We start from the raw sequence: 12,685 nt of genomic DNA on the forward strand, positions 1-12,685 counted from the left end.
ATATTTGTAGTACCTGCATAGTAGTTGCTGCTGGACTCTCCGTACTCCCCTCCAGACCCACTCTGGTAGTCTCTGGAGATCCTGTTCTGGGCAGCCGAACTGTTGGCCCTCGCAGGCCGAGTCAGACCAGTGGATATCGCAGTTAAGAACTCTGTATACCTGAAGTGCAATGTCCTTGAATTAAAAGTACCATTAAGAGTATTAATAGCCGGCCAAACATTTCTGATACAGTCGACGTGCTAACATATTTGGGAGCAGAATTGCTGTTTAGTTTGTAAATTAATTTTTTTTGATCTCACCCAATGATATAAACTATTGGAGACAGATGAGAAACTGTTATTTTCATTTCCAATATAAAGTATCTTTGTAATTTACCAGTCATTCGTATCAAGAATTCCTAATTAAATCTTAGCGGATTGTAAATCGAAAAAAGACAGTCAAATTTTATATTTGAGCCTGTTTAATTACTGGTTTAATACACAAAAATGTAAAAACAGCCGGCAGATTGCCGGAAACAAAGCCACGATAGACACTTGTGGCCTTCCATGAAATGAAACAACAATGAATATTATCACACGCTTGTTATCGCCACCGACAAGTTATCAAACTCCGAGGCGAAGCCGAGGTGTTATGATAACTTCGAGGGCGATAACAACCGTGTGATAATTTTTTTAAATCAACACCTGCTACGATCATTTTAAAATTGAACCAAGTTTCATTGGTTTCTCATTTTTATTTTTGTGGACAATTACACTTTCAGAGGTAGGTGATATTTCTTTGGATCTGTTATTCGTTTTGCCCTCATGCAGCCAACCCCCACCCCCCCCCCCCCACACACACACACACGCACACACACACGTACAAACGCAGACATACAAACGCACGCACACACGTACAAACGCAGACATACACACGCACACACACACACACACTTACACACACACACAAACACACACAGAGACACACACGCACGCTCACGCACTCACACACGTACCCACACACACACACACACACACACACACACAAACACACACACAAACACACACACAAACAAACTCACACACAAACAAACTCACACACACACGCACGCACACACACAAGCACACACACACACCCAAACACACACACACACTTACACACCACAGATAACACACCACACAAACACACCCACTTACACGCCCCCACGCACGCACATACACACCACAGATAACACACACCACAGATAACACACTCAACAGCACACCACACACACACACCACACTCACACAGACCACACAAACACCACACACACACAACACACTCTCACCACACACACACACCACACACGCCACACACAACACGCACCACATACACCACACACGTTGTTTTAGACTACAAGTTTATCAAACTGTTTCCATCATTAGACTACGAGTTTCTCACACTCGTTTCTCGCCACTGTTTACTTAGTAACAGTGGCGAGAAAAGTGTTAGAAACTCGTAGTCTAGTGCTGAAGTGTTTTTCCAGTGTCGATCGGGCATTAAAATTTGTTACACTGGCAGTTTATTTAACTGCTGTTATCGCAACAGGTGTTGATTAAAAGAAATAAGATAGACAGATTGACCACTAGTCCTTTAATAGACCACTAGATTTTTTGGTTAGATTCGGTCTGTCATTTTATGAGACACATACGCTCCATAAAGAAAAAGCTCTAATGGAGCGTTTTCAAAATTAACATTCGAAATCAAAAACTCGAAGACTCTAATACTCTAAGAATTAGGACATATACGTTTGGCTTTAATTACATGCACACTATTGACCTTTAAATAGTAAATGTTCATAAAATTTAAAGTTCATTAATAACGTCAAGCACACATGTTAGTTGCAAAGCAGTAGAAAACACAGTAGAAAGCAATGCAGTAGTAGCTGAAAAGCAGTAGTCAATCCCAAGAAGTCAGGTCGCAAGAATCATCGATAGAGACGACTAATTAAAAAAACACATAGCAGGACAAGTCCTGACGTACAACTCAAAGAATTTTCATTGACTAAACAAACGACTAGAACCAGAGCGGACTCTAAAAAATCACAAGCGAGAAAGCGAATTTTTGTTCAAATAAAGCTTTCTCACTCTACTTTAAAATTAGAGTGAAACAATTTGACGCCGCAAAACCACTCGCTTTTTCTCTCCACTTCCTGTTTCGGCGTGACCAAAATCACTACTCCAATTTGACTTCAAAAATCATAAAAATGTGTGAACAAATCTTTTAAAAAAAGACAGCGCCCCAATACAATTCAAATACATCGAATTGTAAAAAACAACGTTTTCTCACTCTACTTTAAAATTAGAGTGAAACAATTTGACGCCGCAAAACCACTCGCTTTTTCTCTCCACTTCCTGTTTCGGCGTGACCAAAATCACTACTCCAATTTTACTTCAAAAATCATAAAAATGTGTGAACAAATCTTTTAAAAAAAGACAGCGCCCCAATACAATTCAAATACGTCGAATTGTAAAAAACAACGTTTTCTCACTCTACTTTAAAATTAGAGTGAAACAATTTGACGCCGCAAAACCACTCGCTTTTTCGCTCCACTTTCTGTTTCGGCGTGACCAAAATCACTACTCCAATTTTACTTCAAAAATCATAAAAATGTGTGAACAAATCTTTTAAAAAAAGACAGCGCCCCAATACATTTCAAATACATCGAATTGTAAAAAACAACGTTTTCTCACTCTACTTTAAAATTAGAGTGAAACAATTTGACGCCGCAAAACCACTCGCTTTTTCTCTCCACTTCCTGTTTCGGCGTGACCAAAATCACTACTCCAATTTGACTTCAAAAATCATAAAAATGTGTGAACAAATCTTTTAAAAAAAGACAGCGCCCCAATACAATTCAAATACATCGAATTAAAAAACAACGTTTTCTCACTCTACTTTAAAATTAGAGTGAAACAATTTGACGCCGCAAAACCACTCGCTTTTTCGCTCCACTTTCTGTTTCGGCGTGACCAAAATCACTACTCCAATTTTACTTCAAAAATCATAAAAATGTGTGAACAAATCTTTTAAAAAAAGACAGCGCCCCAATACAATTCAAATACATCGAATTGTAAAAAAACAACGTTTTCTCACTCTACTTTAAAATTAGAGTGAAACAATTTGACGCCGCAAAACCACTCGCTTTTTCTCTCCACTTCCTGTTTCGGCGTGACCAAAATCACTACTCCAATTTGACTTCAAAAATCATAAAAATGTGTGAACAAATCTTTTAAAAAAAGACAGCGCCCCAATACAATTCAAATACATCGAATTGTAAAACAACGTTTTCTCACTCTACTTTAAAATTAGAGTGAAACAATTTGACGCCGCAAAACCACTCGCTTTTTCGCTCCACTTTCTGTTTCGGCGTGACCAAAATCACTACTCCAATTTTACTTCAAAAATCATAAAAATGTGTGAACAAATCTTTTAAAAAAAGACAGCGCCCCAATACAATTCAAATACATCGAATTGTAAAAAACAACGTTTTCTCACTACTTTAAAATTAGAGTGAAACAATTTGACGCCGCAAAACCACTCGCTTTTTCGCTCCACTTTCTGTTTCGGCGTGACCAAAATCACTACTCCAATCTGACTTCACAAATCATAAAAATGTGTGAACAAAAAAGACAGCGCCCCAATGCAATTCAAATACATTGAATTTTAAAAAACAACCCTGTCCCTAATAATAGCCGCTATCACTTCGCGGCTATTAAAAAATGTGGATCTCTTCAGTTTTCAAATTTTCTGCAACTATTATCGAATGCTTCTTTTCATACCCAATAGCAAAAATGTCCCTTTCATAAGACAACAGATGTTTTTTTTGCACAAAATTCGATTCATTAAAATGTCAATTAGCAAGACTTGAGATGTAAATGTTATCTTGACATTTGTTTTTCATCGGTCGAAAGACAAGTAGTCCTTAGGTAATATGGGCGTCAACTTGATAAGATTGATAGCTCTTTTGTCGTTCATGCTGTGTAGTATTTCGCAGTTTTGTTTTAATTAGTGAAATTAATTTATAACTATTTAAAATTAACACCAGTTTACCTTTTAAGTTCGAGCCTCCTACTGTCCAATTCCTGTCCAACTCTAGCAATCTTTGGTTCTAGACTCTTGGCATCCCCGTATGCTGTGTTGTTCGCATACGACGTCTTCAGCTTCAACATTCCCTCTCTTTCCCTCTCCAACTTCTCAATTTCCCGCTCCAACTCCACAATTTTAGCCTCAGTTTTCATCCTCTGCTGGGGTGGGGCCTCGTTCACAAACGGGATGTCTGAGAACTCCTGGAGGAGGTTGGGTTGATTGTTTGGGTTGAATGTTTTGGATTTCTTGGACATGAAAGAAAGGAATCGTCCTCGTTTCTTCTTGTCTTTGTCTTTGCCTGTGACTGGGGGGTTGTTGTTATTGTTCAGAGAAGGCGCAAGAGTTACACACTTGGGATCGCCGCCCGAGTTAGTGTTGCCAGAGGAATTGGAGGAGTTGTACGTTGCGTCCGCAGCCATGCTCGCATCTGCACCCGGTAAGCTCTGGGTGGAACAGGGGCTGGTGTTGTTCTGGTGTGCCCCACCCCCCTCGTTGGATGAGAGGGTGGATGTGGTAGTTTGGGTTTTGCTCGACCTCGGCTGGACTTGGGGTCTTTGAGAAGTGGGTGAGATATTGCTTGGTGCATCATGTATTGCTGAATTAACAAAAAATTAACAGGCAAAGAAATTTCGGAAATGGTATCAGTCGACATTCATTTTTTAAAAAAATATATGCCTAGTAGCAACAAAACTAAGTCGACAAAAAGATTTTTTTGTAATTAGTAATTGATTTAAAATTTCGTTTATCATCAATTGCAGCATTCTCCATTTTTTTTAAAGATATCGATGTCAATTATTGTCGTTCCACCTGAAATATCTTTTCATCACTTCTCATAGTTCCATGAAACTTACTTCTAAACAGAATCTTGCTTTTATTTACCATCAGCGAACGTGAAAAATGAGAGAGAATTACAACAATTAAAAAATACAGCTCATGAAAATAACCGACTGAAATGTGGGCAATAATAAGAAAATGGCAGCTGAGAACAAGCCGCTGCGGCCTAATGCTGTTCCGCTGCAATTACAGAGAAACCGCAATAATTGTTCCCAAAAATTTATCAAAAATGTGAACATATATGAGCGGCTGACTATTTTCTTCAGTCAAATTTTCACTACGAATCATATCACAGAGAAGAGATAAACATAATTTTCAAGCCTCTAAGTGCTAGTTTGAATTTTTTTAAGGAAACCACAAATTTTATTGCAGGTCGAAAAAAGCTGTTCAAAAAATTGAAAGGAAAGAAAATAAAAAGTTCCGGGGAAGGGGGTTGAGGAGGATATTAAATTAAATAATAAAATAATTGCACGAAAAATTTTTATTAAAATATATACCTCTAAATATATTTGATAATTCTGTCAAAAAAGAAAACAGAAAATTTCCTACAGAACTCAAAAGACAAACAAAATAATTTATACTTCTTCGAGAGCTATTGCTCTTCTTAGTACCAGTCTTAGTCTTTCACTTCTTTATAGTTCCAATAGACTTTCGATGTAGTCAAAACAAAACAAATTACATTATGGTAATCAATGTTAAACAGACGATAAAATTTGATAGAAAAAATTTCGCTTTTTAATTTTTTGCTATTGAAAGAGAAATTTTTTAAACATCGTAAGTACGAGACAATCTAAGTGATCTTAGCATGCTTCTCTGGCCTACCGAATGAAAAATTTTGCGTTGAAAGTAGGGTTTCTCTATCAAAAACTATTTGATTCAGCGCCTAAGGTATGGGAACATTATTTTAATTTATTTAGAGAATTAATTTTTTTAGAGAATTTAATTTGGGAAGGTCCATTCAAAATTTTAAAAGTTTTGATGTTTCTTTAACTTGAAAACTTAATTGTATAAAATTCTGAAGGTAACTACACTATTTCTACCTCCTATATTTCATATCATAGCCGGCAGATTGCCGGAATAGCTGCGAAATAGACTTGCGTGCCGTAAAATACAGATGGAAAAAGATACAGAAGTGAGTTGATAATAGTTATCGCCGCCGCCTATAAAACGTACAAGTTTATTTCAAAGGAGGTTGTTTTTGGGTGCAAAAAAAGTTTCCCTGTCGCGTCTCGAACCGGCGATCTCCGGATTAACAGCCAGTCGCCTTAACCACTCGGCTGTCGGACAATACAATCTGTTTTCTTACAATCAACTTTGTTTTAGGAACAGATTCTGTTTCTGAATAACCGCAATTTAGGTCACGCAGAAAGCGTGAAATCAAGCGCGAAAAAGCCATTTAAGCAGTGACGAGACAGAATGTTCTAGAACAAATGTAAAACGAAAATAAAGCGTCAGACGACGAAACAAAAAAAACCAAGAGCACCGCAATATAGCTACGCTCAGCTTACAGCTTCCCAGCTATAATAAAAAATTCCGAACAAAAAAAATATCTTCAACTGTTGATAGTTCCTTATACTTCAGTCGACTTTAGATTTTAAACACTCCGTTGGTCTAAGTTAACCACAATGTCAGTCAACAGAGAATTATTGTGAAGATATCACAAGCATATTTACGCTTCAAACAAAAAAATAAGTTAAATCATAAAAATTTTGAAATAAAAAATCATGTTTTTTATCAATAATTTTGCGCGAACCGACCATCTATTAAGATTTCGGCTATCAGTGACTTATAATGTTTCTAACAATCGGTTTCGATTGAACAAAACTTTATTTCGGAGTGAGAGCAATTGAAATCACTCAGAAATCAAGAAGTTCGTGAAAAAGTAGTCAAAGATAATTCCAGAAGAAAAGCGCAATGGTCAGGAGAACAATTTGCATGAAAAAGATACACATATTCACAATAATTGCATCTTATTCGAGAGCAAATAAAAATTTGATTAACCAGTCGAATTTATAAAAATCCTATTGAAAACCTTTGTGTTTTGTTTGACTTGAAATAAAAGAAACAGGTACAATTCTATAAGGAGACAGAATTTTTTTTCCAAATTGTTGCCTAATATTAGCCAAAAATATTAAAATACTGGCCAAAAGCAAGTCCAATAGTTAATTAAGGATTCTATACAACTATGATTATCCAAATTGATCTTATGTGGTGAACTTGTCAAAAACAGATAAGCCAACGGAGGAAAACCGTTCTCCAGTTGACCGAATCATTAAATTACAGAATCCACATGCATGAGGAAAAAAAAGTACAAAAATCTTCAGTATTTCAGTAGGAAAACTGTATAAAAAACAAACTAATTCTTTCAACTGGATCATGAGTCTAACTAATAAAAATTATATTGGGCATATTTTCAATGAGAAAACTAGATGAAAAAATCAAGTCATTTATTTTTTGCAAATTCTATCTTGTAAACTCATTGCTTCAAATTATATTGTCTTGTCAATGCAAGTGGTTTAAAATCTGTTAAAATCATATAAAAATGAGGGTTTTGAGTTTCCATATTAAATTGTTCAAGAAAATTGCTGCATTTTGAGCGCTGCAAAACTGAGCTTTTCAACAGAGCTTTTCCTCTCAGAACAAAAGAAATTTTTTGGCAAACTTAAGACGTATGTTGGAACATTTAGACGTATGTTGGGAAATTTCTGCCTCATTAGAGAATTTTACCTGTTTCTATTATTTCAAGTCAGAACTTTTTCAATAGGATTTTCATTATTTCGACTGGTTAATCAAATTTTTATTTGCTCTCGAATTAGATGCAATTATTGTGAACATGTGTGTCTTTTTATGCAAATTGTTCGCCTGACCGTTGCACTTTTCTTCTAGAATTATCTTTGACCACTGTTTCACGAACTGCTTGATTTTTGAGTGATTTCAATTGCTCTCACTCCGAAATACGTCCAACATACGCACAGTCTTGCACGAGCATGCAGTCATTGCTGTTTGCTCGTATGTAAAAGAGCAGTATATAAATTCAACTCAAATTTATTCAAATAGGGGCTTTAGGATTAATTTGAGTGTGGGTTGTTACCATTTGGGTTTGAGTAGTCTATGAATGTCCTGTCTCCGGGTGGGAAGAGGGTGCTCTCGTGTCTGGTCACAACCAGTTCCAGATCCTCATCCACATTCATGTCCTCCGCACACTGGTGCACAGCCAGCAGACACTTGGACAAGTGGGGCTACACAACATATCAGCACCATTAATACAATCTTCCCCGACTAATTTTTAAATTAAGGACTTTTCCGATTGTGCCCCCCCCCCCCGCCCTCAGCTTAGTGGGTGCCATGTTGTTGTTATTTGAACTCCAGACACAAGTGCCACGGTCTATGTAACTGGGGTCCATAATGTACTGGCGGCGGGGGGGGGGTGCACACGGAAAGGGTCCTAAAATTAAAAAGTAGCATACTCACAAAGCCATAACAAGCATCTAGCGGTACACAAATAAATCTAATTCAAAGAAATTGCTTCTTACAGATACAGAAATCGAATCCAGCTTCAAAACCGACTGAATCTACACAAAAATTCGGTACCAGTAGACGTTTGCAATGCTCAAAATATGGGTATTTCCAATTATAGCCCCCACCCCAAGCTTATTGGTCAGATAACTTATATAACTTATAGCCTCCTCCCCCCCCCATCATGGTAATTATAACATAATGGGGGCTATAATTTAATGGGGGGCTATAATGGGAAACACCCCCAAAATATTTGCATGTGCAGTTTTCTCAATCTGTTAATAGAACTAAATTCTTACTGTACAGACTAGTCAAATTATTCCGTAATCGCATTCGAATTCAAAATAAAAAAACGTAACAAATGGTTTCGAGCTATTAGCGCAGTGATTTTTTCATTAGCATAATTATTGTTATAAACCTATCAAATAAATTATTCTAAAAAGATGGTGAAGTGACAATGATCACTTCCCATCCGAATACCCCTGCAGTGACTCTGCGCTATCCCTGGGTCCTCTCTCAAACTGTGATTTGTGTCGAAATAAATCAAAAAATCTTTGGACCTGTTTGGGCTTCGACCTTACCTCATACAAAATTGCTTCCTACAAGTTGACAGCTTTTCTCAAAAAAGAAGTGCGTGAAAAAGTCACTTGACAAGTCAAAAAGAATGTTCTAGAAGAAAAGCGCAAAATGGTCTAGCGAAAAATTTGCATAAAGACCAACACGTTTACAAAAATTGCTAAGAACTTCGTTCAAGAGCAATTAAAAATTCAATATTACCGACAAACGTCGGATGAACTGCTCTCGACGGACTAGTGGGAGCTCGAATCTATTGTAGCCTGCTTCAGTGGGGGTGATTAACTAAATCCAATTAGGGGGCTTCAAATGACATTATTAGAGGTTATTATAAACCACTATAAACATACCCGGCAGATTGCCGGAAAATAGCCGCCGTTGATTCCAATAAGCATGATTGGGATTGAAAGAATAGAAGATATTGAAAAAAATTATTGTACAAAAACATTTTTTAAGTCCGATTTATTTTGATGGCATTTCGTAGTTGAACATAACGTACTTCTGTTTCTTAGAGAGAGGCTACAGGGGCTACTATCAATACCAATAAGCATTAGAGATGGTAACTAAGACTTATAGGAACGACGTTCAAATAGCGGGCATCTAAAATTGGGCTTTATCCCGTTTCTATTTCTGACTTCAATTTTTTATACTGACTCTGTTCATTTTGAATTGCTTTGCTGAGCAACTGATGTTCAAAATCACTTTTAGCAGAATGAGAGGAGAGAAACTAGCCTAGAGAAGTCAAAAAGATTTCACGCAAAATGTTGAAAAAGCGGCAAAATGAGGTAAAGCGAAGCATTTTTTTATTCGACGAAGTAAAAAAAAAATAGGAGCGCTATAATAGCCGGCTGAGAAGATGAGGGCGGCTATTAACCAGCAAAACATTAAAGTAGAAACAAATTGCACCAATTTTGGCGCACGTTTTATTTGAATTTTAGCAAAGAACCTGAGTTCAGCTCTTGACACTTGTGAATGAGAGAAATTTTCGATCACCGAAAAGGAAAAGTCACTCCAAAAGTCAAAACGGTCTAGCAAAAATTTTGCAAAAAAAGACCAATACGTTGATAAAAATTGCTTCAAACTGATTTTGAAACTACAAAAACTGCACAGTGAAAAGTTCTCTCTGCTCTAGTAAAGCCGCCGCCAAGCTGTCATTATTGTCTTAGTCGTGTGTGTTTGTCCGGAAGAAAGTGTTAATTTTGTAGTCATGGACAGAATTTTGCACCCTATTGGTGCAAGAGAGCTACCCAGTAAACGGCGTATTCATCTATTTCTTCAGGAACCAAAAGGAGATGTCGCTGAACGAAAAGACACAGGCCCAGAGCACAATATTTTCCGCGACACTTCACAACTGATGAAGCGTAAAGATGACTCAAGAAACATTAAAAACAACGGACGATTTGACTGTCGGAATCATTTTTATCATCTAAGCCTGGAATTTAAGATCTATAATAAGTATGAATCAATATGCGCATTCTTGGGACTGAAACAAAAAATGCTACGAAACGGATTGTATTGAGGCTCTGTCTTGTAACTGTATTTTGAAGATGTTATCACATATTTTTCCACAACTTTGAGCTTTCAAAACGGGTTAAACAAGGTAAAGCGTAGTTAAGCTAGATCATTAGGCTCGATTTTGTACTCTTTCAAGTGCCCAGAGTGCTGAAGCTGCTTGGGAGGCCTAAATTCAATGTGAAAAGGTCATTTGTAGGAATTTTTGAGACCTATTTTTTTTCATTTTTAAAATTTTTGTAGATTAGTCTTAAATAGACGTTAATATGACTGTTAATATGACAACATCAGATTTGGTTTGGCTATCAGCGAGTTTTCATGTCTCTAACAATCGGTTTTGAACAACAAACCGATTGTTAGGAAAAATTTACGGTTTCCTTTGAACAACAAACTTTATTTCGGAGTGGGAAATCACTCAAAAATCAAGAACAAGCGCGTAAAAAAGTCCCTCGAGAAGTCAAAGATAATTCTAGAAAAAACGGTCCAGCTAACAATTTGCATAAAAAGACACACGTTTACAATAATTGCTTCTAATTCGAGAGCAATTAAAAATTTGATTAACCAGTCGAATTAATGAGGTAAAAAATATTAATTAAATTGCTGCCTAATACTAGCCAAAAATATTAAAATACTAGCCAAAAGCAAATGATTTTTACACTGTTCTTAAAAAAACTATCATTTTTTGAGTTTTCACCCTCTGATAAGGTTTGGAGAAAATACATGCAACTATGGTACATGTTGAGCAATACTAACCAATCAAACTTAGCTTTTCAACTTTGAAAAACCTGAATCTAGCTAAAAGGGAGAAAACGAATGCAAAAAATTGTATAACTATATCCCAAAATGTTCTTTAAACTAAAAAATATTTGTACGCAGCAAATTTGACAAGTACGGGAAACTTTAATGCTGAAAACTACTTATCGATTTCTTGCCTTTAGCTTTATAGGTACCTTGCTTTCTTCTCTTTAAAGGCAGTCGTATATATACACCGCCTTCGCACAAAATGCCTTCAAGCATTATTTATTTTAAAACCACTTCAAAATAAAATCAATCAGAACAGGAAAATGAGTTTTCTGGCACCGATTCCCTGTTACGAAACGTTTCTTGAGCCATTTAATTTATAACTCAATTTATCACATTTATATGAGATCTCAAACAGTAAGTTGAACTTCCAGGCAGTTTTCAGATTGCTACAAAAATCAGTCTGAAGATTCAGTGAAACAGAGATTCAATGCAACACTCAATAGACACAATAAATTTTATGGCCAGGAAAACAATACCTCTAGAAAATACCAAAATAGCCAAAAATGCTGGCTTAAAACAGCCAAAAAGCTGGCTTAAAACAACCAAATAAGCTCGCTTTAATCAAATTCAGCCACCAATATTTGACAAAATTTAACAAAGAAAGATTCAAAATATTATGACCGATATCGGTTTAAGTAAACAAAGAAATTACTCCTCCAACAAAATAAGGTTTCGCCTAAAATGAATTTTTCTTTCACCGGCTGCTACGTAGACGTTTAGTATAAATCTCCGCAAAGCAAATCACTTATTGAGTCAACTTTAAGTTTAAAAGAAAATTTTCTTTGGCTCCGCAGCTTAGAGCTGTTTTTCATAGTGAAAAACTAACTTTTAATCGAAAATATTTGAAATAAATGCAAGGGAAGTTAGAAATAGCGCGAATTTTTCGGTATCCTTGAACGTCAACAGTGCGGAGAAAGTAAGGAAACATTTAAAACAAAAACATAGCCGGCAGATGGCCGTAAAATAGCCGCGATAGACGCTTGTAGCCTTCCATCAATTGAAACAAACAAATAAGATAGACAGATCGACCACCAGTCCTTTAATAGACAACTACACTTTTTGGGTTAGATTCGGACTGTCAATTTTTTGACATATACAGTATATAGGGAAAAAGCGCTAAGAGAGCTTTTTCAAAATTGATATTCGAAATCAAAAGCTCAAGACTAATACTCAAGAACTAGGGCATATAAGTTTGGCACTACTTAGATGCACACTATTTTATGTTCATAAAATTTAAAGTTCCATAAGTGAGTTCAGAAGTCATTTTTGTGAGTAAGTCACGCAATTGACCTAAAAGCAGAAATGACGTCAGACACACAAATTTTAACTGCAAAGCAAT

General features: G+C 36.4%; 2 protein-coding genes across 5 annotated transcripts in view; one reads left to right on the forward strand and one right to left on the reverse strand.

The window, feature by feature from the left end:
• Nucleotides 1-12,685, forward strand: part of LOC142352268 (cleavage and polyadenylation specificity factor subunit 4-like) — a 441,589-nt gene that overhangs the window by 316,856 nt on the left and 112,048 nt on the right. The window lies entirely within an intron of this gene.
• LOC142352051 (formin-binding protein 1-like) overlaps nucleotides 1-12,685 on the reverse strand; it is a 39,049-nt gene that overhangs the window by 21,035 nt on the left and 5,329 nt on the right. For all 4 annotated transcript variants that reach the window (XR_012760991.1, XM_075404399.1, XM_075404401.1 and 1 more), the window contains exons 2-4: nucleotides 8,033-8,180; nucleotides 4,072-4,702; nucleotides 14-159 (exon numbers count right to left, since the gene is read on the reverse strand). Coding sequence is in view for 3 of the 4 variants with exons in the window: in XM_075404399.1 (XP_075260514.1) it covers nucleotides 14-159; nucleotides 4,072-4,702; nucleotides 8,033-8,180 (925 nt within the window). In the remaining variant the exon portion in view is untranslated. The remainder of the gene's footprint in view (nucleotides 1-13; nucleotides 160-4,071; nucleotides 4,703-8,032; nucleotides 8,181-12,685) is intronic.

The sequence above is a fragment of the Convolutriloba macropyga genome, chromosome 13 (genome assembly GCF_964194025.1).
Source record: "Convolutriloba macropyga chromosome 13, txConMacr16.3, whole genome shotgun sequence".
Lineage (NCBI taxonomy): Eukaryota > Metazoa > Xenacoelomorpha > Acoela > Convolutidae > Convolutriloba > Convolutriloba macropyga.